Source organism: Brassica napus, chromosome A2 (genome assembly GCF_020379485.1).
Source record: "Brassica napus cultivar Da-Ae chromosome A2, Da-Ae, whole genome shotgun sequence".
Taxonomy (NCBI): Eukaryota; Viridiplantae; Streptophyta; class Magnoliopsida; order Brassicales; family Brassicaceae; genus Brassica; species Brassica napus.
The window spans coordinates 3,841,345-3,864,187 of NC_063435.1; the positions used below are offsets into that span (position 1 = coordinate 3,841,345).

At 32.7% G+C, this 22,843-nt stretch overlaps 7 protein-coding genes across 14 annotated transcripts; 2 read left to right on the forward strand and 5 right to left on the reverse strand.

The window, feature by feature from the left end:
• Positions 1–2,071: 2,071 nt before the first annotated feature.
• LOC106385454 lies at positions 2,072–6,699 on the reverse strand. Of its 4 annotated transcripts, none has more exons than XM_048750132.1 (3): positions 6,604–6,699; positions 5,930–5,983; positions 2,072–5,115 (listed from the first exon to the last, which is right to left on the reverse strand). In XM_048750132.1, exon 3 carries the CDS (start codon positions 4,202–4,204, stop codon positions 2,201–2,203), a length of 2,004 nt encoding a protein of 667 aa, XP_048606089.1. In that variant the 5' UTR covers positions 4,205–5,115; positions 5,930–5,983; positions 6,604–6,699; the 3' UTR covers positions 2,072–2,200. The 4 variants fall into 4 exon arrangements, with proteins under 4 accessions (XP_048606089.1, XP_048606093.1, XP_048606100.1 ...); XM_048750136.1 differs by having other exon boundaries at positions 2,072–5,669; positions 6,604–6,691; XM_048750143.1 differs by lacking the exon at positions 6,604–6,699 and adding an exon at positions 6,316–6,392.
• Positions 6,700–8,911: 2,212 nt separating this feature from the next.
• On the reverse strand, positions 8,912–9,605 carry LOC106385623 (histone H2B.7-like). Its single transcript, XM_013825535.3, has one exon. It carries the CDS (start codon positions 9,533–9,535, stop codon positions 9,107–9,109), a length of 429 nt encoding a protein of 142 aa, XP_013680989.2. The 5' UTR covers positions 9,536–9,605; the 3' UTR covers positions 8,912–9,106.
• A 616-nt stretch (positions 9,606–10,221) lies between these two features.
• Positions 10,222–11,622, reverse strand: LOC106385634 (actin-depolymerizing factor 4). Its single transcript, XM_013825543.3, has 3 exons — positions 11,400–11,622; positions 10,625–10,890; positions 10,222–10,539 (listed from the first exon to the last, which is right to left on the reverse strand). Exons 1-3 carry the CDS (start codon positions 11,400–11,402, stop codon positions 10,389–10,391), a joined length of 420 nt encoding a protein of 139 aa, XP_013680997.1. The 5' UTR covers positions 11,403–11,622; the 3' UTR covers positions 10,222–10,388.
• A 325-nt stretch (positions 11,623–11,947) lies between these two features.
• On the reverse strand, positions 11,948–13,270 carry LOC106385681 (actin-depolymerizing factor 3). Its single transcript, XM_048750147.1, has 3 exons — positions 13,094–13,270; positions 12,416–12,681; positions 11,948–12,325 (listed from the first exon to the last, which is right to left on the reverse strand). Exons 1-3 carry the CDS (start codon positions 13,094–13,096, stop codon positions 12,175–12,177), a joined length of 420 nt encoding a protein of 139 aa, XP_048606104.1. The 5' UTR covers positions 13,097–13,270; the 3' UTR covers positions 11,948–12,174.
• A 5,920-nt stretch (positions 13,271–19,190) lies between these two features.
• LOC106385612 (probable histone H2A.7) lies at positions 19,191–19,966 on the forward strand. The gene is made up of 2 exons (XM_013825527.3): positions 19,191–19,487; positions 19,574–19,966. The coding sequence occupies exons 1-2, from the start codon at positions 19,278–19,280 to the stop codon at positions 19,808–19,810; spliced, it is 447 nt and encodes a 148-aa protein (XP_013680981.1). The 5' UTR covers positions 19,191–19,277; the 3' UTR covers positions 19,811–19,966.
• Positions 19,823–21,445, reverse strand: LOC106385689 (cold-inducible RNA-binding protein). Its single transcript, XM_013825594.3, has 4 exons — positions 21,284–21,445; positions 21,124–21,192; positions 20,938–21,044; positions 19,823–20,645 (listed from the first exon to the last, which is right to left on the reverse strand). The coding sequence occupies exons 1-4, from the start codon at positions 21,318–21,320 to the stop codon at positions 20,544–20,546; spliced, it is 315 nt and encodes a 104-aa protein (XP_013681048.1). The 5' UTR covers positions 21,321–21,445; the 3' UTR covers positions 19,823–20,543.
• A 183-nt stretch (positions 21,446–21,628) lies between these two features.
• LOC106385644 (40S ribosomal protein S15a) lies at positions 21,629–22,805 on the forward strand. 5 transcript variants are annotated; one of them, XM_048750174.1, is made up of 4 exons: positions 21,629–21,772; positions 21,951–22,092; positions 22,178–22,338; positions 22,416–22,805. In XM_048750174.1, the coding sequence occupies exons 2-4, from the start codon at positions 21,960–21,962 to the stop codon at positions 22,512–22,514; spliced, it is 393 nt and encodes a 130-aa protein (XP_048606131.1). In that variant the 5' UTR covers positions 21,629–21,772; positions 21,951–21,959; the 3' UTR covers positions 22,515–22,805. The 5 variants fall into 5 exon arrangements, with proteins under 5 accessions (XP_048606131.1, XP_013681015.1, XP_013681034.1 ...); XM_013825561.3 differs by having other exon boundaries at positions 21,632–21,772; positions 21,925–22,092; XM_013825580.3 differs by having other exon boundaries at positions 21,635–21,772; positions 21,959–22,092.
• The last annotated feature ends 38 nt before the right edge of the window (positions 22,806–22,843 follow it).

Consider the following 22,843-nt stretch of genomic DNA (forward strand, 5'->3'; position numbering starts at 1 on the left):
ACAGTGAAGGTGGGAGAAAAAACAGAGCCTATGAAAGGCAAATGACACAAGTCTCCCATTCCTTGATTCCGCAGAGATAGTTGAGGGCTAGGCCGAATTAGCCTCGCAGATAAGCTGAACTTTAAGCCAACTAGGACCATTTTGCGCCATGTAAGAGTGGTACCGCTTGTCCCTAGTCGCACTGTCTGCCCAATACACAATGCAGACGATTACGGACCCGTGATGTGTACTCAAGAGACCATTCCTCCAAAGTGTTCAACCTTATGATCTAATATGTTTATGAGCTTTTCATGTATGATTTTAGACACGCTCATATATAACAGTGACTTTTGATTGTGCTTGTTTCTTGCGATTGCAAGTGGATGTTTATGTATTGGTGTTATAACAATAACCAACAGTGTTCACTAGAAAACAAAAATCGTTCTCAATTACATTTCATTTCTTGAAAATAATAAGCAATTGTCATATTAGATCAGAACACGAACAAATAACAACCATGAAAAAAAAAACACTTACAATAAACATGAACATACACACTAACCACAAGCATATACATTGTTATGGTGAAAAGTAGATGACCAAGTAAACACAATATTTGGAATAAGCAAATCTTACAACCTTAAAAGAAGGAAACTTTGTACACACACGAACATAAATGATTAACCCAAATAACTTAATAAGCATGAACGAGAACAAATGTATCCATTCTCTGCATTAAAATCCTTTAGGATGAAAGGAGTTTCTATGAACCCATGGATCCGGGCTCGATACCACTACCGACATCTTTATCATATAATATAAGTGACCCCTCAAAAAAATTCTTGGCTTTCCCAATGTCATACACTATAACAAAAACGAGTTTGATTATGTATAGTTTCTTGCACAGGTGTATGTAGGTATATATAGTGTATAACAACCGACAAGTGTTTTAGAGGTTGATTGTTTTGTTTTGAGTTTTTAAAGTAGTTTTGGTTTTTGATTTTCCAATATCTATTTTCTACCCAATCATGATTTAGGTAAAATAGATTTCCTACTTTTTAGGGAAATTAATTTTTGACCCTTTTTACTTCTTTTTACCTAAAAACTAAAATCCATTTGTTCTTGGTTTCTCTTTACAATTTGCTACGAGCAAAAACCAAAAATTATTTTCTTATTTAAAACATATTATTAAATTTTGATAAATAATGTAGTATATAAGACTTACAGTTATCACTATATAAAGCACACAAGAAACGTAAAACTGCCCAAAATAATTAAAGTTTTATCTTCACTACTTAAATCCATTAAAATTGTATTAAGTTAAATTCATTTATTAATGTTTTAATTGATATTTTGTACAATAAATTTTATTGAAATATAATTATTATTATTGCATACTATATCATATTCGTAGACTTATATTTTTCCCTAATTTTAGAAATATTTGTTAATTTTTGTTAACTTTGTAATTTAAATTTGTAAATATTATTTATCAATAATTATTTAATTCTAAAACTTTATATAAAAATAATGCGTATATAGTTAAATTCTACGCATAATATTTTTTTGTAGTTAACCGTCAATGAATATATATGTGTGTGTGTGTGTTATAGTTATCGTTTTTACAAAAACAAATATTATAGTTATGGAAAATTTTAGTAAGAAATTTGGTCTGCGCATTATTTTTATATGTACGGATCTCTGCATATATTATATGTACAAGTTTCTAATATAAAGTATATATACATATAAATGTATGTTTAGACATAAAATTAATATTTTAAGTTTATATTTAAACATAGAATTATATTATTTTGTGTTTGCTGCTTTTGTTTTTTAATAAGCTTCTGTGTTTTGGTAACAATATTTTATATTTTTTATTTCCATAATAAATATTTAACTATTAATAATATTTTATTTTTATTATTTTAAAAACAAAAACCAAAAACTAAAAACTAGAAATCAAAATCTAAAATCACCATTCATGTTTTTTCAAAAACTAAAATCTACTGCAAAATCAAAAACCAAAAACCAAAATCTAAAATCTAGAAACCAAAAACCAAAACCAAAAATCTAGAAATCAAACAAACAATCATCACCTTAATAGAAAAGAAATTCACTCTTATTACATTTCAGGTTTATAGAAATACGTCCGTGACATTAGTTATAGAAACACGAATAAAACAATACAATCATGAAAAAAGCACTCATCAATAAATGTCTAATTAAAATAAAAATACACACAATTACTTGAACAGAAGTACCTACTGGCTTTATTCTTCTCCTTTAAGAAGATAGAGAACTTGCATCGAGAACGGCATTTAGTGCATAATGGCCGAGTGCTTTGATTGTTAGGAACAACTTCAAAGATTTTATTCCTCCACCCAAGTTCAGGCCCCCCAAATTCAATGGTGCTTCCTGGATTAATACGTGAGATATCTCCTATTACACATTCAGCATGTATGGCGACTTCGCAGCTAGAACATGTATAAAACCATAACATTGGATTTAATTGTCTTTCACAAATGTCACACCAGCTTTGACCACCCGCTTTTTTGTCACAACATAAAATGAGAGGATGCTCATCCGTCCTATGCCATGTCCTTAAAGGCAAAGTAGCACAAAAAAAACACAAATTGAACCGGCAATCTTCACAGTCGAGCGTAAAACGAGAATTACTCATTTTCATGCATGCATCACATATGGACCTCCTGTAATATGCCTTTCTAAAATATAGTAGATGTGAATGGCCAGCATGGACAAATGGCTCAGAAAGGGAAAAACACCGAACGTCTACTTTCCTATTTTCATCATGACTTGAATACTTGAACCCATCAGATAATGTTGCACACTCCGAGCAATAGCTTGCAACTCTAAGTTTGTCAACTTCCAACTTGTATAACTCAGTGTCCACGATAAATTTTTTCTTCATGGGAAGATTAGCACATTTTTGATGAAGAAGGAAGCAACATTTCTCACAAACAAAGACGGAGTCAAATCCAACCGGATCTCTACATGCTTCACATCTTATCCACTCATAAAGGATATTGCCCTTGTGTAACTTTAAAGGGTGTTCGACATGACTAACATGACTGATCAAGCCATCACTCACCACCTTGTATGGTGTCACATCTTCTATAACATATGGAATCCCTTCTAACTCTACACCATCCCATACATCACGCTCTATTGCACATCTGGAATGAACTGCATAGTTTGGGCAAACAAAGCAAGAATAAGCCCCATGGTGTTGGCTTATACTTCGGTGACAAACTCCACATTTTGAATAATCAGGACCAATATGATAAGTGAAAGAAATGCGGTGATCATGACGATTGATGCTGATGACACGGGGCAAGCCAATACACATTCCATGGACAATAAAATCACACTGGTGACATATATAAGATCCATGATAGTATTGTGTGTCGCGTTTCAGCCCACAAACATCACAAGCATATGAGATTCTCTTAGATATGCGAAGAAGTTGATGTTGGTGGGTTTTCATATCCTCAACAACAAGGGGAGGTGGTCTTCTGGTGCAACGAAGGCAAGAGGTAAAATCACAAATGAAACAATGATAACATACATTTCTTGGGTAGTTTGCACATAAAATACAAGTCTTCTCGGCATCATCAGTAAGTGCATCAAAAGCGATTAACTTGAGAGGATGATTCGAATGACAAGGATGATTTACCTCTTGTGAGAAACGGACGCATTCCACGTGGAAATATACATTGCATTCAATACATAAATAGAACAGTCCATAATTAGACTCCTTACATACCCCACAGGAAGCTGACACCTCGTTTCCTTTGACGATAAGTGGATGGCTATGACACAAGGGATGTTCGATAACTTGTGGCCATGGTTTCATCCCACAAGCTATATCCACCGTGATTTTACATGTAAAGCAAGTATAACGCAGAGGCGGTAGATGTCCCCTACACAAAACACATTGATCTGACGAGTCATCATAATTGTTGAGCATGAGAGGATGCTGGGGGTGGGAAGGATGGTTGATCTCCAATGGAGCTTCCGTACATTCTTTATGTAACCAAATCGAACAGCCAAATTTATTGCAGAAATAAACACCGTACATATTGTCAGTTGTCTGGCAGCCACTGCATCTATGTGAATATGATCCATCAATAGTAAACCGAGCTGAATAGGAAAGGGGATGCTCGTGAATGTGTGGTTTATATATTGTTGTCGTTGTATCCATGTGTGAATCAATATGTATGCGAATTAAAGAGGGTTGGTAGATGAGGTGAAAAAATAGGAACCGGAAGACCTCATTTTATGTGTATTTGTTGACTTATAATAAGTGTTAACATCGAGAAGAATTTTTTAAGAACCCTTATCTTTGCAGATAAACAAAGAATCACGTTCTGCCTTCGAAATACGGTAATGGCCTATGATCACCTCTCCTATAAAAGAATACGAATAAGATTGCTTTTTTGTAGAGACAAGTATAAGATTGACTATGATTGAGGTTAAGATTATTTCTGAAAACCTGAAAATATGCTTTCTTTCAGAAACCACAAACAAAAATATGGTTCTCTCATTCAACAAGAAAAAGATATATGCTTTATTTCTATATTCTATTCTATCTGTTTGAGTTATCTCTGATTCAATTTTCTTGAGGGTATTACTTTGCAGAGAAGAAAATGGGAAAATATTTATGACTAGTCAATACTATTAAAACTGAAGGGCCTTTTTTGAGACCACCTTCAAGTTTTGAAGTATTTACAATTTCATGCCACTGAATTATTTTTAAACTATGATTTCAATTAAATTATTTTATTTTTTAAATTTCCTTTTATTTAACCATCCTATTTTTTCGAGTCTTTTTCAACGCCTTTATTTAATTTACCATGTGTAATCTTACTTTTAATCTCTTTCTGCCATCGTAGATGTATTAAAAAATGTATTCACATAAACAATTATACTTTTCAATCTTTCCATTGCTTAAACAATATATTCACGTAAAAAATTGTACAATTAAATCCAGATATCAAGTTACATGAACGATGACATGTTTATTTCATTAACAGAATTCGATTCTGTGTTTGCTTCAACACCATACATAAGGTTTAAAACCATCTTGAACTGCTATAACGCTCTTTTCCATTGCTTAAACAATATATGGCAGTAACAAATTGTACATTTAAATTCAGAACATCAAGTACCATCAACGATTACATGTTTATTTTACTACCAGAATTCAATTTGGTGCAAGCTTCACCATTAAACAATATATGTATGGTCGGCGTTATGAATGGTTGAAATACTCATGTTTATATATTTGTATGGTTGCATTTTTAGATGTATAGATTGAGATACAGAAGAACCCCTAAACCCCATTTTTTATATTTATTTCATGAATTTATTTATTAATATTAAGTAGAAAAACTAACAATTGGGTTTAAAAGTACCATCTATGGAATAAACTTTTTCTATACAAAATACCCATATTTTGAGAAAAATACGGGATTAAACCACTTTGAAACATACTGGCCAAATTATTGTATTTGCAAATCTGTTTCAAATGCAATTATTAAAAAATAAGATATATACATAACCAAAAGCAAAAAAATCGGCAAGTAAATTCATTTGGAAAAATATATATACAAAACAATAAGAATAACTAAATCATAAATATCCGGCCAATCATTGTACTTGCATATCTTCAACATATCAATAAGAGAAAATCAAAACAAGAAACCATGAATTTTGGTAACGAAAATATCTATTATAATATACCCAAAAATCTAATTTCCCATTAATTTACTAAACTAACTGCATATATTCTCTAACTGTATTGACTAGGAAAACCTAAATCCACGACCTTTATTTTTCCTATATATACTGTCTTTTAACCTCAAAGCAACACACAATTTCTCAAAACGTTTCTCATAATATGTCTTCCAAGTAAAAGATGGTTTACCTTGATGAGATTAGGCCATGGAAGACGGGTTGGTCGAAGCCAAAGTCACCACACCTGGAAACCATCCAATGCTGGGCTTGGTGAGAGTTTGGAAATCATATTTGGAGACAAAAAGGTAATAAAAACAATAACATGGAAATTCTGTTAAGTCGTCATAGTTTAAATTCCTAAAATTTTGACCAAATGAAACAATGAATGGATCAAATTAAAACATGTATGGATGTATTCAGTAAAATACTTATCTTCGTACTGATTGTTTGTAGTTCCTGAAAATGTATGTGTTTTAAATCAAATTATTTTTTAATCTTATAAAAGACAAAATACATTATATTTCAATATACTAATAATTGACAGTAACAGTATATATTCTTTCATTCAATACGCACCTGTGAATCTGTGATAGTTTATATATCTATCAATGTTTAATGATACAAACTTTTTCATTTGTAGAGATGTTTGTGAACTCCCGTTGCAAACCTCACAATAAAAATAAAAGTAATATATTTTTTTGAAAAATCAGAAGAAATTACAGGTGAATATGTAAATATTTAAGTTTTAGAGAATATGTGAATATTCCTTTTAATGAAAGTATAATATATTTTATAAATATTTATTTAATTTCTTATGGTATAAGAATCTACAATTTTAACAAATGGGACTATTTATTTGTATACCTTTATGTTTGTACGGCTTACACTTTAAAGTTCCATTTTACTGTCATCGCAACAAGTTCCCATCTCATCGGAATAAGAAAGAAAATCATCAAACCCAACTTGCAAAACAGATTTAAAAAAAAAGTTAGATCTGAAAATACAAATTATATTTAAAAGAAATGGATGAAGAGACAAAAAAAGTAACATTGGAATTACCTTTTATGGATCGGATGGAGTTATACTTTCGGAGATTCCATCTTCTTCTGTTTAACCAAGAGGAACCAGCAGTTAAGAAAAAAATGTTCTTTTATTTCTTCTGTCGAATGAAACCTGAAAAAAAAAATGTAAATCGGTTCATCTAATGGGCTTTTGGTAAATATGTTTTAATTAAAAATTCTTAAGTAAACCTGTTATTAATGGTGGATTTACGAACATGAAGACAAACCTTTGGAGTTTTTTGTCTGTTGAATCAGCTCACCACGATTTGAACTTCGATTATATTTAAGCCATCGGAGAGACATGCAAAAAAAAAAAGAAGCTTTCTGTAAGAATTGATTTGAGTCAACTCTCTGTCAAGGATGAAGAAAATAGGTTAACAATGGGTAACCTTGGAGATGAGACTGAGTCGATTCGTGGAAGACACATATCGTTTGTTGGTTCAATCGCTATTAGAGAGTTTGTTTTTTTTTTTTTGGAAAACGAAAAGCTGTCTGAAAATGGCAAAAATATCTGGTCTCTATCATGTAAAAGCTATAGAATTTGTGTGGGCTTGGGCCGATTTTATTGAATTCCTTATGTAACAGAATTTGCTTAACATAAATATCTAAATAACAGCCCATCTTGATAATTTACATAAATATCTAAATAACAGCCCATCTTGATAATTTTATGAGCTTAAATATAGTCAAGCCACTTTCTGGCCCATTTAAAAAACAAACCACAATTATGTGCAAATAAAAATAATTAAATTATAATTAAGTCAACATTATAATGTATTAATAATATAAACATTAATTTTTCTTAAAAAAACTATAACATTTTTTTAAATTCATTAAAGATAATATACAATAAAGATAATTTCATTATGAATATAAAACAAACAATATAATGGTTTATTTATAGTTATATAAAATGTATATAAGTATAATTATTAATTTATAATTTGAATTGGATGATATATTTACGTTACATTTTTCAAAAAAAAATTATTATCTTATTATTTTATCGATTTGTGTCATATTTTAAACCGGTCCAACTTGGGACCTCAAAATAATATTGATCATACTATATTCCCAAGTTAAACTTTACCTTAATATAAATATTATAATGTATTCAAAATAATTTATGTATAATTTAAAATCCGAAAGGAATAAAAATTATAGTTTACCTTGACTTTGAAGTTAATAAATAAGAAATCATATATACTATTAAAGTAGATTGATATATTATCATTATGTCAAAAACTTAGACAATTTTCTCAATTGTGTGCTCGATTTAAAATTACACATTAAGAAATATAACCTCCTATAAATACAACCCAAACATAAATATTTTCATATAATATTATATAAAAGGATACAATACCCGCGCTTTGAAGCGCGGGTCAAAATCTAGTAAGTTTTAATATTCTTTGTATATCCATGGTTGATATATCTCTGTTTGAAATGTACTTAGTTATGGTTACAAATTGTCAACAACAAAATGTGAAATATACATGATATACATATTCAAAGGCAGTCGCAAAAGCATTAATAAACTTGAAACAAGCACATAAACTCTATTTAAAATACAAAATGTTATATCATCCCAAAGACACCTACGGTACCACTGCATATACTATATAGTATATATAACCCAAGTTATTTGTAAATGCAGACAAATAGAAATCATAGTAATGAGAATCATACATTGGTTTTCTAGTATTCTGATCATATGATAATAGCCAGTTGTATCTATCCTAGCCAGTTGATTAAATTTGTCTTAACTTGATTTCTATTTGTAGCTGAGCTGAGCGGAGCTTTGGTTGGGGTGGGTGGAGATGGTGTGTAGGCGAGTGTAACACTATCGTCCCATTGACATTTTAAGCTATAATACGGACATCGTCCCATTGACATTTTAAAACTCCACTTCCATAGTTCCATAAGACAAAACGATGGTAAGTTAGGCATGGAGATTGCAGATTTGTGATGAGTAAGACCCTACAACTTTAATAAAAACATCTATTAAGTTCTCAAACACAAACCTAAACTCAAACAGGTTAAACACTAACCTAACACACACAATCAACGTTTGTAAATGGATCTAATCTTGAAAAGAAAAAAAGAGCATCTTAAACAAACAAATAAATATCAACTATATATGGAGGGAGGATCGAATGCCACAAAAGCAGACAGCAACATTAGAGACAAACAAGGACATGAAAACTGATTTAACAAAAGCAATAGGCACTACATACAAACCGTGAAATTGCAAATTTGCAATACTGAAAAAAAACAAGAAAGGAACTCTAATTCAACCCCATAGTCTAGGAACTGGTGAACTTCGTGACAGCCTTGGTCCCTTCCGATACAGCATGTTTCGCCAACTCTCCGGGAAGCACAAGCCTAACCGCGGTCTGAATCTCCCTAGAAGTGATGGTGGGCTTCTTGTTGTACCTCGCGAGCTTCGAGGCCTCACCAGCGAGCTTCTCGAAGATATCGTTGATGAAGCTGTTCATGATCCCCATGGCCTTGCTCGAGATTCCGATGTCCGGGTGAACCTGCTTCAGGACCTTGAAGATGTAGATCTTGTACGTCTCCACGCTCTTCTTCTTCATCTTCTTCTTCTTGTCTCCGCCTGCGCCTGCTCCGGCCTCCTTCGGTAGCTTCTTCCCGGCCTTTGGTTTCTTCTCCGCCGGAGCCTTCTCGGCTTTCGATTTCTCCTCCGCGGGCTTCTTCTCTGCCTTGGGCGCCATTGATGATTGGAAGTTACGAATCTGAGATCGGTTTTGGTTTTTTGCTTGATGTCTGTCTACAATGACTTGATAGATTCTTTTTATATTGATCGTACGGATTGATGTGATTGGATGAAATAGTTTGACGCGGATCGGTGTGTCAACCATTGGATCTTCTTTTTTTAAATAGAAAGAGATCTACGGTTTAAAAGGAGTCTTAAAAATAAGGAAAGCTCTCACACGTGATACCACTTGGTGGCGGGGAATGTTCACGTGTCGAGTTTGGCGCATTTTTAGCTCCTCCTGAAAATTTTCCTTTCCCGCCTCCTCCCGCCTTTCTACATCGGCCCATTTGTTATATTGAATCCAGCCTAAGGCCCATTTAGAATTAGTGAGATCGAGACGTAACCTTCTCAACCCAGACTTGAACCCGACACGTCCGGTTCTCAACTTTTTTTTCTTTTTTGGTTTGTTGATAACACATACGAATGATACTTTCTATGGTGTGATAAATAAAGCTCCATTGCTTCATACCTGCAGGAATGAGATGTTGAGACAACTATTTTGAATGATTCTAGTTGTATAAGTTGAAACATTCCATCACATCTCAATCAGTATTCTCTTACCATTTTTTCATCCACCATCTAACAAAGGACGCTCAAAAGGAATCATCTTTATACAAAGGATGCAAACAAACAGCACAAACGTTGGGATATAACTTTCAATATAAGATGAAAACACTGTTCGGTAACAACGACGCAGAAGACAGACCAGATAAGGATAGAATAAAAGAGCGTTATGTTTTTATAACAGTCACAGGAAACTGTAAGAGCCAAAGAAGCTTATTCAAAGAGAGAGAGATAATATTTGTTTTTTAATTAACCCGGCTTTTGAAAACATCAAGATCCATCTCAGTTGGATCAGTCGCTTGAAGCTCCACTTGAATTCCATCAAGCTCACGCTTGAACCTGTCCTTGGAGCTCGCGTAGATCATCTTGCTTCTCACCTTCGCTACGTCAGGACACCTTTCGGCAGACCACAACATTCAAAAACAATAAATACATGCAAATAATAAGAACAGAGAGATGAGAATCTTCAGTATTTGTTTACCATGCAATGAAGAAAATCTTGCTCTTCTGGCAATTCTCCGCGGTGACAAAGTCGAAATCATAAATGGCGTATCGGCACTCTTCAGCAGGGAGGCTAGCAGCAAAGTCCTCGTAGGTTTGAATAGGCTCACCAACTTTCTCAACAATCACTTGCTTCTGCTTCTCCTCGATCTTGTAGACAATGAAACGGTGCGTCCTCTTCGCTTTCAGTTCCAGGAACCTTAGCTTGCAGTCATCATGGACTGCCATTCCCGACGCCGCGTTAGCCTAATAAAATCATCAAAACACAACAAACAAAAAAACAATAAGATTCACAAACTCTTCTCCCACATTTCCAGATCCATCAAAGCTATGCTTGTAAACGTATCCACACATGACACAACAATGCTAAAAACCAAAGGCTACGAATGGTAACCAGCTTACCGCCCCGCCCCGCACCGCAGTTAACAGTAACAAAAATCTCTAGATATACCATATATCTATACGTTTTTATAACTGTTAAAACCGCAGAAACAGGCACATAAACTCAACCTGAAACACGCACGAACACACTAGATTCATCCATGATTCGATTCTAACTAGCGACGAACTACAGTGTTTGTGAATTGTTCGTAGATTTTTTTTAATTTCCTAGGCTAGATCAGTAGCGTAGATCACGCGCACACACAGAGAATCTAAGAGATCTAATCGGAGAAAACAAATACATGTTCTAGATCTAGTGAGCTAAAGATCGTAAACAAACGATATGAGAATAAGAAGAAAGATCGGAGATTAACCATGGCTGAATCAAGACGATGTCAAAGACTGCTGAAAGGAGACGCAGAGAAGACGACGAAGATCTTTTTTCGAATATGAGTCTTTTCTTTTTCCTTTTTGTTCGGCGTTATTTGGAAGCTATATATAATCCTGAATAATTATTAATGTAGAGAAATTCATTCAACCTACTTTATATATTCTTCTATTTATGCAACTATTACTATATGGTCAGTTTTTTTTTTTTTTTGTGTGTTTGGTCAAACATATAATATGAACTTGCAACTTTTGTACATGGTCAGCTTATTAGTTTTGTTTTTAGTCAACATCTAATATGAGATATAACTTTATGGTCAGCTTATTATTTTGTTTTAGTCAACATTAGTATATGATTCAAAAAATTGTATTTTTTGCTGAAAAGAATATTAAAGCTTGCATATATGTTCTAAGATTCTAACTTGGTTTTATTCTCATTTTGTTGCATCAAAAACCTCAAAAGATGCTGCTAGTGATCAAAATCCTTACGTTCTAACTAGGTTTTGTATATTCACCACTAGTCTCACAAACATGCTTAAGACAAAATGTGCTGATAGGATTCATTTTTTGATAGAGGGTTTAAGGTAAAAGGGCACGAGTCAGATCTCTTGAGTTTTAAGACAACAACACTGTAAGGACCAAAATAAAATAACGACAGATAAAAATGAAGCTGTTTTTTGGTTGGTGCCGTCACAGCAAACCTTAAGTAAAAGCATATCACTCGGCAATAGTAGATGAAAGAAGTTCGATTCAACCGGTTCCTCAATTGGCTCGGCTTTTGAAAACGTCGAGATCCATCTCGGTTGGGTCGGTTGCTTGAAGCTCTACTTGAATCCCGTCTAGCTCTCTCTTGAACCTGTCCTTAGAGCTCGCGTAGATCATCTTGCTTCTCACTCTAGCCGTGTCCGGAGACCTTGGCCAAAACAACAACAATAGATTTCAAGGAACTGAAGCACGTTATAAATCGGTTTTAGCAGAGAGGGTATGTATGTAAGTTAGTTACCATGCAACGAAGAAGATCTTGCTCTTCTGGCAATTCTCAGCAGTGACGAAGTCAAAATCGAAAATGGCGTATCGGCATTCATCAGCAGGAAGACTAGCTGCAAAGTCATCATGGGATTGACCAGGCTCGCCGAGTTTCTCAACGACCACTTGCTTCTGCTGCTCCTCAATCTTGTAGACGATGAAACGGTATGTCCTCTTGGCCTTCAATTCAAGAAACTTGAGCTTGCAGTCATCGTGGACTGCCATTCCTGACGCCGCATTAGCCTGTTGTTACCAACAAAACAAATAAACATTAATCTACAACTCTCTTCAAACACACAAACACATAGACACTAGTAGACTCTCCACCCATCTCCTTGAAACAGCTTTCGACTAAAAATCTCTAGTAAAACAAATCAGAAATGAACAATCAAACACTCGATGAATCATCATCGCTGGCAACGCGCATGATTTCAAAATCAATTGGTTTAATCGAAACTGTCACGCTGGAATAGTAGAGTTTATCGTCCGATTGCTAGCCTAGATCAGTCACTCAGAGCATACAAACCCCAGAACATCAGAGATCTCAACCAACAAGTGAATCTATCTCCAGATCTAATCTAATTAAACTTTAGGCGAGAACCGAGATTTGAATAATCAAAAACGCGAGACGAAGTGGAACTCGAATCGAGCTTACCATGGCTGAATCAGATTAGCTTCTTGCTGAGGCGAAAGAAGGAGGAGATGATGATGAAGTCTTTGTGTTTTTCTTCGGTGTGCGTCTTTTCTCTGCCTTTTCGTCGGCTTTCTGCGGAAGCCTATTAGTCCGAATGATTATATGTTTGAGGTTTTTAATTGGTCAATTGTCAATAATAGCACATTTTGAAGTTTATATCTCAAAAATAACACTAAAAAGACAAAATCACAAAAATGACATTCATTAATGGGTAAAATATCTCTAATACTTTTGGTTTAAAATTAAATAAAAAAACAAAAATAAATAAAAATAAATAAAAAAAATGAAAAAAAAAAAAATTTATAGTTTCAGATTATTAGTCCGATTGGTAATGGCTGTAGTTTTAAATATTTTGCTGTAGAAAAAAATCTGTAGACTTTTTGCTGTAGCTTTAGATTTTATTGCTGTGGAATTTTATTGAAGCACTAAAAAATTGCTTTGGATATTTGGCTCTGCAGAGCACTTGTACAGCTGTAGGATATTTTAAGAGCTGTGGTTTCAAAAAAAAATCTAAAGCTTGATTGCTCTAAATTTGGTGCTGTGGAAATAAATAGGGCTGTGGACAGCACCTACAGCAACTACCAATCACCCCCTATATGTTTTCAGATTCGAAATTTTTATAAAATTTTTTTTGAAATTTTTTTTTTTTTCAAATTTTTTTTTATAATTTAAAAATACTTTTTGAAACTGTTTTAAAAATTTTTATTTTTAATTTAGTATTTATTTTTTATAAACTTTTAAACCCTAATTCCAAAACCCCACCCTTTAACTCTAAACCCTAAGCTTTGGATTAATTAACCCAAGGGGTATAAATGTATATTTACCTCTTTAATAAAACATATTTTTGTGACTTTGAGCCTTGAGTGCTACTTTGGGAACAAAAACTTGATTTAGTGCTATTCTAGTCTTTTTCTCTTTTTAATTAGCACCAACACTTTTGATTTTTCCTGTTTTACAACTAATTAATTTACTTATTTAAAGGCTTATGTATAAAAGCATAATTTTCATAAAAATGATTAAATATAAGGACTGATAATCAAATAAATACTTATTTAATGAATTATAGCTTTATAAGTTTACTAGGTTAAGATCCGCGCTTTGCGCGGAATGAATATTATATATAAATTATTTTTAAGTATTATATTTTTTTACATATTAGGAAATAATAAATATATATTGAATAATTAAAAATTTAGTAACTATTATGTATATAATTAAATTGATACAAATACTTAAATAAATTTTATTTATCCCGAAAAACACTTTTTTCTATTTTATATGTTATAAAATTAAGTTTAAATGATATTAACATAGATATATAGTATATTTTTAATATTGACATCTATTAAAAAATATTATATACTCATATTATTTTTGATCGTTTATATTTTTTTATAACAAAAATTTTAAATCAATGATAACAATAAAAAATTTATGGGATGTTTATTAGTTTTAGTAATTTATAATTTTAAAAACATTCAATGCAAAGTTTAAAATCTAAATATTAAGTTGTCAATAATTGTTTAAAATTTTTATCAAAAAATTTCAAAGCAATTTTCGATATTAAAATATTTTTGTATTTTATATGGTATATAATTTATTTTTAAAAAATATTAATATGCATATATATAATATTTATTAAATGAGACTTCATACTTATGTAATTTTGTAATCATTTATATCTTGTTATAACATAAATTTTAAACCATAGATCACAAAAATTTCAGTGTGAGATTTTTAACAACTTTAGTCATTTATATTAGTTTTTTAAAATTTAAAATATAACGTGTACGAAATAATCTAAATTTTTATTATATAGTTAATGTGGTTGTTTAATTTATTTTAAAATGAATTAAAAATGATAGAGAATATACTGATTTATATCAAATCTTTATTATTCAAAATTATTAATTGCCATATATACTTTAGTCACATTAAGTAATTATGTGATTTTTATTTAAGGAAACAATGAAGAACATATATGATTAATTTATGGTTAGTTTAATAAAAAGCTTATTATATATTTATATGGACCAACTATTTTTCTAAGGATTTTAAGAATGATTGTGGTGATGACATGTGGCTACAAAAATATGTTGTAATGTTTTTCCTTTAATATATAGGGGATATTATGAAATGAAGTCAGTAATTTATTGAAATATAAACACAAATGTTGGAGTGGGTTTTTGGGTTTTAGTTTTTGGGTTTAAAAATATCAGTTTCATTCGGGTATTTATAAATTTTAGTTCGGATTATGTTTGAATTTTTTTAGGTTCAGTTTGGATCCGAACAACTCGTTTAAATTATTTAAAAAAAATTTAAAGTCATGTATCTTAAAAATTACAAAATCTATAAAATAAAATATTATATTACATAGAATTTTGAATTTTTTTATAAAATATTAGGTCTAATCTTCCAGATATCTTTTTAAAAAAAATTCTTTAAAATTATTTAATAGATCAAATAACTGACTAACATATTCAAATGATTTTTGTAAAAACAACAAATAATTATAATTTATTTTTGTAGGTTCAGATAATACAAAATAGTTTCAATCAATATCAAATCAAATAAACTAATGGATTATTTTATTTATATTTTATAAAAAAAATGGGATTCATTTAAATTTAAATAAACTTGCATGTTAAACTAAAAATATATATAAATAAAATGTAACAAATTGAAATCAAATAAATTTTATAAAAATATACTTTATCATACAGTTAATCAAACAAATTGCATATATTTTATCAAAAATACATAACAAAAAGAGTTGAAAGAATTAAAATTAAATAAAAAATATTTTATACATATGTTATTATATAGAATATTGAAATTAACTATATTGTACAATAAATATAATAACAAAAATAGTTATGATAATAGAATTTATATTATCTGAAGATAAATGTTTGACACTAATTATAAATAACAAATTTAAATTTCTTATAATATGAAACAAATGATTAGAAAGAAAAATTGCATAGAAAAATTATAATGATTTTTTAACAATTATAGCAATATAAATATAATGATTTGTTATTTATATTAAGCCGCATAATAAATATTATTTATTTAGAATATCTCTTAACATTTAACACTAATTAACAACATTCAGTTAATTTATAAAATTGATTTAATCAATTTAGAATAATTCTGCTTTAAAGTTGTCGCATAGATCAATAATAGATCATGATCTAATCTATATTTAAAGGCTTTAAAGTTGTGTTGTAGTTTCCTATCTTGTAAAGGAAAGAATAGATCAATAGAATAAAAGGTCAATGACGTACGCATATGACTCTCTTTGCGCATCTCAGGTGTGGCTCAGCGATAACGGTAGATAACCTGTGATGGAAGCCAGCTGACCGGAGCTGGAATATTCCTTTCAAGGACAGCCACGTGGAGTTTATATATTTCAACTTCGACGGTGTGATATTCCGTAAAAGTATACACCGTGTAATGATGCTTACACGCAGTAAAACGTCACATTTGCTTTTTATTCATTGTCCAATTAGATAAAGTAGTCAAACTTTATATCAACGTAGTACTAATTAACAAATATAACTCTCTTTCTCTCTCTTTTCTGAAATGGGTTTTCAAGTAACAAATGTGATTCTCAACTAACTAGCAAATCTTTTAAAACTATAAGAAGTCAAACTGCGTTGATGTCGATATATAACATGATTAAGAGAAACAACATGGCTGTGAATGTGTGATTACATTCTTGGGTTCACTTAGGAACCACCGATTCGCGGCATGGTGTAACCACCACGCACATCCATCGATCACGTTACTCCAGTGATCAGAAACAACTCCACCGGCAAACTAACGACATTACTGGTAATGGTATTTCAGAGATTCGACAGTGAGAAGCTCCTTATGCAGGCCTCTTATTTCAAAAATACATGTCTCATTAATCATTATGCAACTATAGATGAGACTATTCTAACTAGAATATAAAAAATGTTGATAGAATGATAGTTACTTTTGTTTCATCTGTTTTGGGAAAAGTTAGAGGACGCAACTTGGTTTAAAACCTAATCAGGGACCATTTTAGGTTTCTAACAGTCCTATGTTTGCACAATTCTAAACCATGGGTCGTTTTGTAACAACACAACCTTTACGTTCAGTGAAAAATAAATCTCTTAGAAGCAAGACGCATTTTTTGTCATAAACTTGACATCTCTTCAAAGACAATGTTTGGATCATTTTCGAGCAATTTAAAAATATGCATATTGATAGAATGAGGTCAGATTTAGAACCGTTGTTGTCGGTAGACTTTGAAGGTGTTTGCCTATAAAATAGAAGAGTTGGTTAGTGAAAGGTGGAAGAACACACAATATCTCCATGTTAATGTGTTAACAAAACATTGATGTTGATTGAGAGCGTATATGAAGAACAGTTTGTACGTCTCAAAGATTATGGTGTTGAAACGCTCGAGTCAAATCCTAATTCTTATGTGAAAGTTGATATTGTCATAAATGAGGAAGTCTAGTTTTGTGTAGGTGTTCTACATTTAGTTCGACAATATAGAAATTCAGGAAAATCGACATGTGCGCAACTTATAGGAGTCGGTGGCTGCTTTTAAGATATAAATGAAAGGCTCGCTAGTTGTTTGTTTCTCTATGACATATTGAATTATTGGACGTGGTTTATGAAGAAGGTGAATGCTAGTTTGGGATTAGAAAGACAGTGATGGGGGATATATATATAGAAGGATCAAGGAGATCATAAACATTATTGTTAATATTGTATATTTATTATATAAGATACTCATATATATTTGTATCTATCTAGTTTAGGAAACATCTATAGTATAAATATATATGTAACTCTAACCATTATTCTTATGAGAGTCAATACAATATTCTTCCATCTCTTACTCTCATCATTCTCTACAATATATTGTTTCACATCGTCAAAAAATTGGTGAATGAATATATTTGTACTTATGTTGGATTGTCGAATGGTTGCATATATGATTATGGTTCCACTGCTGATAGGAGCTATTGGATTAGAGTCACCAGAGATTGGACAAAAAATGTTTGCCAGACAGATATATATGAGAAGCTTGAAAGTTTAAGCATGAAATAACTAATCAAACTACATGTATAGAAGCTCGCACTCTGAGCTGCGATGATGCATACCATGGAGAGAATCTAGACAAGATGTTCAACGATGATTCAAGTGTCGTCGACGTCATCGTGAAGACAAACCCGAATAGTTGGTGTATAGCTTTCTACAGTACTAAGAAGAATTGTTAAGATGTTGAAAATAATGATCAATAATGAACGCAAAAGATAAGTCATACTCATTCGCACAAAGATATATGTACACTAATATGATTGAATTTTTTGTCTGAGAAAACATGAAAAAGCTTCATAGCACGTGGTTCATAAAAGCAGAAACAACATGTATATAGTAGATATTGAAAGATGTTCTTCCCGTGTGGGTTTGAATAAGTAGACTAGTAACGTGAAATGATATATATTCCTTGTAAGCGCATATGGTGTGATGTCTGTGATGTAATTCTTAACAAAAAAAACTTCATGTTAAAAATCTAAGACACTGATTTTACACAACTACATGTGGAAGAGGAGAAATGTTACGAGGTTAAATTTTTCAACATCACAATAGGGTTTTCAGTTATTTTGATATTAAATTGATGCTGTTTTTAGAATCTTAAATTTGGTGTGCTAGGTTTAATATAAATTTTCTTGGATGCTTTATTAAATAACTGCATCCTTAAAAGTAAATATAATATTTGAACAAAAAAATAAAAGTATAAATATAATATATTTGTTTTCAGTTACCAATTATACATTTTCTTAGCGTAAATAGCAAAATTAACCACTATAAAAGAACGAAAGCGAAAACTTTCAAAACGAAAACAAAAAAAAATTGGCGCGATCTCGAAAACAAGGAAACGTTTCTGATTGGCTAAAAATGCAAGCACGAGGATCGCTATCGAATTTATCCTCAACCGTCGATAAGACTAAATCTAACGGACATAAACCTCCCCCTTTCCTCTCTCCCTCTCACCTATAAAAACCACAAGGGAGGGGACGGATACTACACATCACAAATCTCATAACCTCTTTACATTGCATTATAATCTCTCTCTCGTCTCATCAATCTCGTCGCGATGGAAACCACCGGAAAAGTGAAGAAGGCCTTCGGAGGAAGGAAAGCCGGCGGCCCAAAAACCAAATCGGTTTCGAAATCGATCAAGGCCGGTCTCCAATTCCCCGTGGGAAGAATCACTCGTTTCCTGAGGAAGGGACGGTACGCGCAGAGACTCGGTGGTGGAGCTCCGGTTTACATGGCCGCCGTCCTCGAGTACCTCGCCGCCGAAGTAAGTCTTCGTTCTCTCAAATCTGATTTTGTTTATATCGAAAAATCATTTTCTGATTTTGATTTTTTTGTTTGTTTTGGGTTCAGGTTTTGGAGCTTGCTGGTAACGCGGCGAGAGACAACAAGAAGTCGAGGATCATCCCGAGGCATCTTCTCTTGGCGATAAGGAACGATGAGGAGCTGGGGAAGCTTCTGAGTGGAGTCACGATCGCTCACGGTGGAGTCTTGCCTAACATCAACTCTGTGCTTTTGCCTAAGAAGTCTGCTAAGTCGACCGAGGATGTTGTGTCCAAGTCACCAGCCAAGTCTCCCAAGAAAGCTTAATTGATACTTTCGTTTGTATGCGTTTTGTTGAGTTTCGTGAATGCATATGTAGAAATTTCTAGTTTTTTTTTTTTTTTAATTATGTAATTTGGGTTTGATTCCTCCTCAGATCCATTGTTCTAAGTTATAATTTATAAAATCTTGCAAATCTCTGCCTATAATCTATCGCAAATCGTTTATTGTACACTTTAATTAAGTTTAGAAAACATTTCAATCTTAAAAAAGAAAATATCAAATGTTCCCATATAATTCCCATTTTCATATTTATCTGTTAGGTTTAGATCATTTGTATTGCGTAGAACAGTTAAAGGACTTGGTTCCTATCTAGATGAGAACTGCACTTCATGTGTGTGAAAGAGCAGCCGCGGTAAGTGTAAACACCTCTGCAACTCTCGATACTAATGAACTTGTTTTGAAGATGCTTGTAATGTTTGTGATGGTTATCTTCTGCATATTCTTCAATGAAAAATTGGGGTTGTACTGTACAACTTGTACACAAACAATTCAAGTGCATACATTCGATTCGAACAACACGTTTTACTACTTTTATAGTCACATACACACGTCTTAAGTTGATTTTGTCTGTCCTTTGTAACATCAGAGTTGAATATTCTCAACCTACATCAGAATTAAATCTCGAGTTTTCAACTGATCTGAAACTTAAAATCTGTGCCATAATAACTCAGGAAACTACATTCACTCTTTCGAATTGCAATGATTTTGGTGAAGAGTCTTAACTAGTCTTGTAATGACTGTGTGTGTTCTCATCAAGCTTTGTTGTTGGTGCTTCTACGTCCTTGGCAGCCTCTACAAATATCAATCTGCCATCAACAATCTGAAAACAAATAACCAAATGCAAATCTCAGTCCCAATTATCTGAAAGATATGAAATTTTAGGAAACTCCCCTCCCTTTCACCGGCTTTAAATAGCCAGATTAGTTACACAAAGTATTGAGATATCTTATCTACACAATCTCATATCTACGGTAATATCTCAACCGAGTTGTTACACATAATATTCCTATTCTATCAAGATATACACCAATCCTGGAAACATTCCCTGAATTGATTTTTCTGTTTGAAGAGTTTCATATCAAAAAACATTTAGTCAAGAATTAGATCGTCACCTTGCCATCCAAAGCTTTCATGGCCTTTTGTGCATCATCCTCAGACTCAAAAGTCACAAAGCCGAAACCTTTAGGTCTCTGTGTTTGCGAATCCTTAATAAGACGAGCTATCATAATAAACACACACACAGACAACAGAATCAGCTTAGACACATAGTCGGAGACTGAGACATTAGAAGTTAATACCTTCTTTAATCTGACCAAAGGGTGAAAATAGCTGCCTTAGCGATTGATCTGTTGTGTAACCAGAGAGTCCTTTGGCAACAGAACATATTGAAATGACAAAAACTGAGAAACAGAAAAATAAAAATGCAGAATCTGAGGATGAGAAAGGAATTTATCATACTGCTGACGAAGAGCTGTGTTGTGAACCTCTTAGCCATCGTTATTGCACAGGAAGATTCTTGAATTCGATACAAAGAAGTGAAACCTCCTGATGCGAGCTTAAGCTACTATGAAACGGCGTCGTTTCGGGGAAGGACGACTTTCGCTGTAGGAGTGTAGGGTTTTCTCTGTTAACATTTGATTTTGTGGTTTAGGTATTTTATGTTTGGTTCGGTTTAATTCTTTTTTCGGTTATGTCAATCTTAACCGTTAATTGAAACTTGAATCCACACAATTGAGAAAAACCACAAACGAGATTTTACAATAGGCCCAGTAAGGTCCAATTGTTATATCGTTAGGCCCATTAAATTAAACCTAGATCCCTTAACCTTTAAAGAAGAGTCTCAAAGGCGCCGTCAAAAACCCTAATTCACAGATCAAATTTACTCCTCTCGTGTCTTCGTCGTTAGCTAGCTGGAGAGGTTTGTGCGGCTGCCATTTCGATTCCAAGGTTAGCAAAATCTCCATAGCATCGTACTGTATACTCCTCTCGCTTCTCGAATCTACTTCCATGTTAATTAGAGCTCGATTTACAATAGCATACTGAAAGTATTGAAGCAAGATCTTTGTCTACGTCGTTTACATTAGGTTGTTGTATTAAAGTTTAGATTTGTTATTTGGTTGCGGAGCTCTGAAGAATGGTGAGGATCAGTGTGCTTAACGATGCTCTCAAGAGTATGTTCAATGCGGAGAAGAGAGGGAAGAGGCAGGTTATGATCAGGCCTTCTTCCAAGGTCATCATCAAGTTTCTCATTGTCATGCAGAAACACGGTATAATGTCGAGAAGCTTATATTCATTTTCGTTTTATTTTTTCATGATTGTTTTGTTCTTGCTCATCCGTGTGAGAATCTGTAGGTTACATTGGTGAGTTCGAGTACGTTGATGACCACAGGTCTGGTAAGATTGTGGTTGAGCTCAATGGAAGACTTAACAAGTGTGGTGTTATTAGTCCTCGTTTTGATGTCGGAGTTAAGGAGATTGAGGGTTGGACCGCTCGTCTTCTTCCTTCCCGACAGGTCTGTTTTAAGTCTTTATGCCTTGTATTCCTTTGTCATATGATTTGTGTCTGACACTGGTTTATTGAACTGTGCAGTTTGGCTACATTGTTCTTACAACCTCCGCTGGTATCATGGACCACGAAGAAGCAAGGAGGAAGAATGTTGGTGGCAAGGTTCTTGGATTCTTTTACTGAAGAAGCAAGAGACTCTTCTTTGTCCCGAGTATACTTTGCTTCTCCTTTTGGTGAGACGAGGAATTCGAATTGAGCTCAAAGGTCAAAGAGGGTAGTAGAGTTTTTGATGTTTGGTTTCTTAGTTAATATGCCATTTTGTTTGTTTTGCGCAAAAGACTCGCAAATGTAGACAGTAAGAAGTGCTTATTTTCAGACATTTTTTTATCTTCACTTCATGAGACATGTGTGCTGTCTTGTTTCGATGGTTCAAGCATCGTATAATCAATTTTCTAAATAAATTTTGATTCGCTATATTGTACGATTACCATTCTCTTAATTTAAATAAAAGT